Here is a 7,562-nt window from a genome sequence, read left to right on the forward strand (position 1 = left end):
AAAGAAAATTAGATCTGAATTGTAAGGAAAGTTCCCCTCACCCCCAGGATTGCATTCATTTATTCTTAGAGAGAGGGGAAGGGAGGGAGAAAGAGGGGGAGGGAAACATCATGTGAGAGACATCCATCAGCAGCATCTCACATGGAACCGAAACCAAACCCGCAACCTAGGCACATGCTGCGACCAGGAATGGAACCAGCGAACCCCCCACACCCCAACCCACAGGGCCACGCCCAACCAACTGAACCACACCGGCCAAGGCTGAACCGTAAGTTAAGACATTCAAAAAACAGTTTTCTACCAATTGTAGTACCAGTCTTGTCTTGGCCAATTTGCCCGCACTTTAAATAATAAACAGAGGGAGGCAGAGCTAATCAAATTTATAATTTAAGTAATTTTTCAAAATGTCAAATTTAAAATGTATTTTCATGTCAAGAATCTTCAAAGGAATTATTTCAAGTATGTTTCCAAAGACTTTAAATCCTTTAAATTATCAAGCATTACGTTACTAGATGACAAATAAAGATAACCTGAAAGTATGGTTTGAATGGCATTTGAATTTAAGCTTTGGCCTCTCTCAATCTACTACCCAACCCCCCCGCCCCCAAGCATCTTAAGCAACTCTCTTAATCTGTCTCAGTTTCACAATCTATAAAACAGGAAAAACTACAAGGATGGGCAGTTAATTAAATTAGGGTTAAATGCTAGCAAACTGCTTTGAAGTTACTTTATGTTGTTCTCAGTTCTCCTCCTACTCAGGAAAACTAATAGATGAGAAAACATCTGGAATTACTATAGATACTAACATCTGCAGACTCATAGCATTTAAAAGACGATCTGTATTTACAAGCTTCTAAGCCAAAGTTCATTCAACAACCCCCAAAACTTCATGATACAATTGCAAAGAACAATTTTTAGGTAAATTTCCTTTCAGTCTGAAAGATACCTACTCTTACCTATATTCCCAAAACAGGCTATTATAAATCACAAAGCATCCTGAGTAGTCTTGGCACAAAACAGTTCTAGGTAAGATGAACAAGCTGTCACTGTTGTTAATGCTATTTTCAGCATTCTAAACTGTCAATCAAGGTAAGCTTCATCACAAATACACCCTCTGAAAAGTACTAGTCCCTGCTGAGAATCTAAGTACTTCCTCATAAGCCATCTGTCCAGGAAAGCTCTACTGAAACACCTAGAATGCAGTTGGTCTCAATCTAAAGGAGCTATGAATAAACATAAAACCCTCAAACACATTAAACTGTATACATTTTCCACCTCAAATACTGATAAACTACCTACCCAAGTCTATTCTGATGCCTAGGTTGAAACAAAACCCATAGGCAGGTTGGTCAGAAACTGTAGCTTAAATCAAAGGAGACTAGTATTTTTTTCAAAGAAGGAAAATACATAAAATAGTTCAAGAATGGTGGGGGGGAGCTCAAAAAGAAAAAAACAAAGCAGGTTAGAAGGAAATGTACATGTAAATTACTCCCTGATGGAAGAAAGACTCAATTAAATTTTAAAACAGGAATTTAAATTACTCTGAGCTACAAACTCAATTACTCACTGTTCTGCTTACTGAGCTACAAACACTATAAAAATCTAAGTATCTCTAAATCTAATTTGAAGTATCCAAAATTAATCTATTATATTCTAGTAAAGAAGGATAAATTTCAACAGGGAAAAAGTAGGATGTTCTTAGAGCCTAAGGCTAATGCTGTAAAAGCAAAGAATGAGAAAGAATTATTTTGAGAATAAAGGATTAACGGGAAACTGAAACAAAGAGTTTAAATTCTCCCCTCAACCCTATCCTTTCTTCTGCCTAGGCCATGAAGGATATTCTTTGTATACTACGAAGAAGACTATTTAGAAAATAACTTCTAATTAACATGTCAAAACTTTTTCACAACAGCAAAATGCTAAATTCAATCCCTAGACTGCAGCCTCCTCAAACAGATACCTGAAGGACATTCTAAATTCCAGCTCTTTCACATCTACTACCAATTATTTAGAGACTATGGAAATATGGCATGGCAGCCTTAAGCTTCTGGGGATGGTGGTAGGGGCAGAACACTGCCGAAAAGCTAGAAAGACAATTACATTTGACTTAAGCTTCCAAATATTACCAAAAATGTTTAAGTATTTCAGAAAAACAAATAAGATTAAAATATTACTCTTTAGAATTAACGGGAAAAAGTACCACCTGTCCACTGATTTTTAACCACCTCAGCCATATTTACTAATACAATGACCACCTGTCCATCTACATAAACACAGAATGTCAAAAGAATACAAATTCATTGTGTTAACAATACTGTAGAGGGTCATGTGCTCACAATCCAGTCAAAGTTTACAGACTAAAATATTGGGAGTGAGGACTGGTGAAAGCATTCCGAGGGGAAGCTCACTTACTTTGCATTTATTTTCAACTTAAAGTTAAAGACCATGCCAGCCACGATCTAAATGGAAGAAAGTTTCTTCATGCATTAAGCACGTTTTACTTCTATTATATATTAGGCACTTAATAAATACTTCATATAGAGTATTACTAAAAAGCAGTAAATGCATTTAATCTAGGGAACAAATGACTGGTCTTATCTAGAAAATTTAGTCTACTGAGAATACAAGAGAACTCTTTAGATGTAGGTTGAGGGAGAAATATGGCACAAAATAACCCATCACTCCATCAAGGTGATTCTCACCTTTGTCACAAATTACAAATTTATTACCACTGACAAGGACTCAATAATCAGTACCTCATCCTAATAAATGGATCTTCAAAAAGGGGTTTATCTCCATTATCCACCCAAACCTGCAGAACATTTACTTGATCTACACTTACTTTTCTTGACTAATATGAGGGGAAATGTATACTGGAAGCCTATAAAAAGGCATACACAACTCTTTGAAAAATTAATCAGGGAAAATTTCTGATGTCTGTGCTATTAAAATATTTCCAATTTAACTAGCTAACCCAAACCCCTGATGTCCAAACGCTTGGTCTTTGGCCTTCCTTAGTTACTAAAAACAGTGTGTTTAGGGCATCTTTTTGAACAATTGTGCTTTTCCCCCTGTATTTTGCCACTCGTTCAACTCTTTTATCCACAGAAATAAGAAATGCCCAAGCCTCCAGCTTCTGAAAATAACATCTGGTATGCGCACACAACAAAAAGCTTGAGAGAATGTCCTAGTTTTTATGTAAAACTTTTTCATTGAAGACGTGAATGCCTTTAGCAAAGATTAGGCATAAATCAGCTTTTACCTTATTAGGAGATTGCTCTTTTCAACATTTACCTTAAAACACAACATGGATTTATCTTCTAACCAGTTAGCTTCCTCTCTCTCCCCAACTAAATTAGACTTTTTTTTTTTTTTAAGCATAGGACTACTGGACCTCATGATCTGTTGCCCAGATAACATATTTCAAAAACCCTGTAAGTCTCCACAAAGACATAACTTTTGCTAGCCTTAAAGTTGTAAGGATTTCTGTAATACTTTAAAGCTATTTAATAAGAGCAGGTGTCCTTAGCTGCTCCTGTAGTTGTATACCAGTGGGCTCTCAAAGTGTGGTCCTAGACCCCTGAGAGTTTCCAAGACCCTTTCAGGGGGTACATGAGGTCAAACAATTCTCATAATACTAAAATGTTACTTTTGTTTTTTACCCTCATTCTCTCACAGGTATGCAGTGGAGCTTTTCCAGAGACTACATGATGTGTGATATACTGAGACTGAAGGCAAAAGCAGGTATGAAAATCCAGCTGTCTTCTATTAAGCTAGACAAGAGAGCTGTAAAAATATAAAATAATGCCATTTTTCTCACTAAATTTTGTTTTGAAAAGACAGTTATTTTATGAAAACTATCATTTATGTTAACACTAACAGATTTATTATTATTTGTGATTTAATAAATATATTTTTAAATTTTTTCTGTTTTAACTCCTGGTACAGAAAAGATCAACAGACATAAGCCATAGAAACAAAGGCTCTTTGGATTCTCAATAATTTTTAAGTGTAAAGGGGTCCTAAACAAAAAGTTAGAGAAGAGCTGTAGTATACAATAACATAACCTCACACAAAGTGCTTTCCATAGATAAGAAGCTCAAGTTAATTCTGAAGTATACTTTTTACATGCCCTAATCTTGTTGAGAAATGTATCTCCTTGGAAAGCATAATTCAGCATGAAGCTAGTCTGTCCTAGGCCCTACTTAAGGGGCTTTAGATATTTAAGTATTCAGAGTCGTCTTTATAAAGATGTTCTGACCTACAATATCTCCTATTACTTGAAGAGTGCATAGGAGTTTAACATTTTTTTCACAAAAATTTCCTTGTTCATCCTAACAGCAACCTGAGCATTACCCTTTTTACAGATGACATCATGAAACTGATGAGTAAAGGAAAGAGAACTACTTGTCCAAGGATGTACTGCTAGTTAATAGGGCCTTGGATGTTCATTTTTTGCAACTGCTTGGCTGCCTTAAGGCTGTTTCACTGTGGTATAATTCCAAAGAAATCAGAGCAAGGGCATTACTTTTACTGTCCCAGTGCCAACAAAGGGAATTTTTGGGGGGGGGGGGGCTTTAATAAGAACGTAATCAGACTCGATACCTGGTCACAGCATTATTCAACACATTGGCTACCCTTCTAGTTCTCTACAAAAAAAAGAAGAAGAAGAAGAAGAAAAAGATAAAGAATAAATACCAGAATATATCAATACAGTGCTGCAAGATGATGAGTTAGTTAAGGACTCACAGATTTACTAATCATTTAATCACTGAAACAACAGGCAGGCAAGAACAAGATCAAGTTCAATATAATAACACTAGATTTTATCAATGGATGGATGCCAACAGGTTAAAATGGAAGGCCCAAATGAACAGAGTTCAATTCACAGAATATGGACAGAAGATAAAACACACCTAAAGTTAAACTAGCTTTATTTGTTCTACAAATCCAAGGGCATGACTGTAACCACCCTCAAAAAGCAAGGACTGAAACAAATGTTGATGCAAGATGCAAAGGTGCCATCCTACCCCTTGGATAGAAATCATCCCTCCCTTACAGGTGGACATGTTCTTGTTATCAACACAAGTCTCTTAGGTATGCTCCATTTTAACTTAAGTTTCCTCAGGAAATACCCAATTTTCTGCATCTCTTTTCCAGAGTTAACTGGGCTCCCTGACTAAGGCAAGACTGACTCACAAGAGGATATCTGCCCCTTGCATAAACTCTTTTCCTTTTTAAAATTTGATTTGATTTTACCAGAATAAAACAGAAGTGTCCTAACTGTCCGCTTTGAATTCCTGTAGTTTATTTACAACAGATGAGCAAGAGTAATTTCATCATTCCTCATGAGGAATGCTTTTCCAAGTGTTTACTTTGGTCATTTTTTGAAAAACCTCTTTTGAAAAAAAATTAAAAGATATAGCATCACAGCTATAGCTACAATTATAGCTAATGCACCAACAACCAATTTGTAAAGCAATTTGATATACCTTATTTATTGTTCCATACTCAACATTTACTGTGAAAGATACAATAGTATGTAAGAGCTAATTTATACAAGTTTCTGTACCCTCATAAAAGAATTGCCATACTGCATTGTAAAACCAATTAACCGATTAATCTTTAAATGCCTCATGCAGAAGAAAAAAAAAATGACTTTACAAAGGCAAGCAAAGCATCAAAGCTCTGGGAGCTCCGCGGAACCGTGGTTATTTCTATTCCTTATCCTAGAGCACATTTTTCTTTGTGGTGTTACCTATGTTTTCTCCAAGGGCATAATTACCGTTTAAAAAGTAACCTGTCAAAAGTGTTAAGGCAATCTCTAAACTACCTTCCTAGCTCCAGCCCATAACAAGAAATGTCACACTGCTAAATCGTACCATTGCTGTTTCCCTGTATTTCTTCAAATGAACTTGAGATTTTTGAAGTGCACCATTCAAATTTTACACTACAACCCAAGCTATCGTTGATCATCTCAAATCTAATAAACAAAGACTCTAGCGGCGGCACCAGGGCCCTACCAGGAAGTAATCAAAGCATTGTGGCCGGTGCGATCCTAAGTCCCTAGAGCAGACAATAAGAGGGCACTGGGGTTTCCAGCGGGCCCGGCCCAAGGAGTTCATTTGCTTAAGCAATGCAAAAGCATTACATAAACCTAATAACTGTTGTACAGCACATGAACTCGGGACTCCCAGCGCAATTTCAGACACCCAAAACATCTGAAAGGCAATCGAGCCGCCCCTCCGAAGCAGCTGCTGATCAGCCTCCCGAGCTTTCTAGCCTGCAGCTTGTTTTCAAACTTCACCCTCCCTGGATGATGAAAGACTCCGACCTCGGCCGCCCGAGTTCCGAACACCTCGCGTAGCTCAGAGCTCCGGCCCGGCACGGATCGGGTTGCCCGAGCCCGCGGACAAGTGAAGGGAAGCGGGGCCGGGGCAGGCGGCGAAGGGCCCCAGGGCGCCCTTCAGCCCAAACAAAGCTGCCCCCGGGGAGCGGCGTTTTTCCTGTCCGGCGGAGGACAGGACGCAACTCGTGCGGCCGCCCTGTGGGACCGGACACCCGCCGCTACAGCCCCCAACCCGGCGAACCGGCGAGCACAGCTCCTGGGCGGGGCGGGGGCGCGAGCCGGAGGCCAGGGTCCCGGCACGTCGCTGCCCCCACGCGCTTGTGGCCCCAGCCAGGCGCGGGCCTCTCTTTCGCCGGCCCGACGGTCGGGCCGCGGAAAACAAAGGAGTCGCCGCCGCTCCGCCTGGCGCGCCTGCCTGCGCCAGCCTCACTGCGTACCCCTCCCCAGCCGCCTGACCCGGCTCGCCCTCACCCCTCGCCGAGTCCACGCGCCGGCCGCCCTCGGCCCCTAGACGGCAGGCCCCACAGAGCCGGGGCCTCGGGTGCACAGCAGGGCCGCCTGGGGCCGCACTCACCGCTGCAGCACCAGGACGACGGGGAGCCGTTGGGGAACTTGGCTGAGTCCGGAGCGATGCAGACGCTGGAGCTGAGGTGCGGACACTCCATAGCCACAGGAGAGCGGCGAGGAGGACCGAGACTCCGGTACCGGGTGAGGTGAAGGCGGCAGGACTCCGAAGGCTTCGTCTGGGGTCGCTTCTTGCTGGGCGCTCGGTCGACGGCGGCTGCGTCCCAAGCCCTTGCGTCAAAGAAAGCAAAAGCTTCCGGGCGCCGGGTTTTCTCGCCCGCCGTCTCCAGAAGCACCGCTCCAGAGAATGTGGAAATCCAGGATCCGGGTTCTGCCGCCACCCCTAGGTTGGGGGCTTCCGTCTTCCCAGGCCGGCCACGCCCCTCCCCTGGGTAGTCCACGCCCTCAGACCCAGCTCCTCCCCCGCCCACTAACCGCCGGGTGGGGCCCTGGAGCCTCCCGGCGGGTGGCCTTGAGTCAGGCTGCGCTGCTAAAGACTTTCTCAACTCTGCCGCCCCGCTTGGCCGCGGCCTCCTTGAGCCCCGGAAAGGGTGGGGCGCCAGGAGGAGACACGCGAGTCCGGTCCGCTGTGTTAACCGCGGCCCCGCCAGCTCTCGCAATTCGAAGATCCTGCATGGTGTATGGTGGT

The 7,562-nt window shown here is 42.4% G+C and overlaps 1 protein-coding gene across 1 annotated transcript in view; it reads right to left on the reverse strand.

Moving 5' to 3' along the window:
- The window catches only part of USP3 (ubiquitin specific peptidase 3), a 92,025-nt gene extending 84,841 nt beyond the window's left edge, over positions 1 to 7,184 (reverse strand). Inside the window, exon 1 of the mRNA XM_054565308.1 lies at positions 6,924 to 7,184. Coding sequence (XP_054421283.1) covers positions 6,924 to 7,014 — 91 coding nt within the window. The 5' untranslated portion in view covers positions 7,015 to 7,184. The remainder of the gene's footprint in view (positions 1 to 6,923) is intronic.
- Positions 7,185 to 7,562: the final 378 nt, after the last annotated feature.

Source organism: Pteronotus mesoamericanus, unplaced genomic scaffold (assembly GCF_021234165.1).
Source record: "Pteronotus mesoamericanus isolate MK-2021 breed Mesoamerican mustached bat unplaced genomic scaffold, CSHL_Meso_final contig_164, whole genome shotgun sequence".
Taxonomy (NCBI): domain Eukaryota; kingdom Metazoa; phylum Chordata; class Mammalia; order Chiroptera; family Mormoopidae; genus Pteronotus; species Pteronotus mesoamericanus.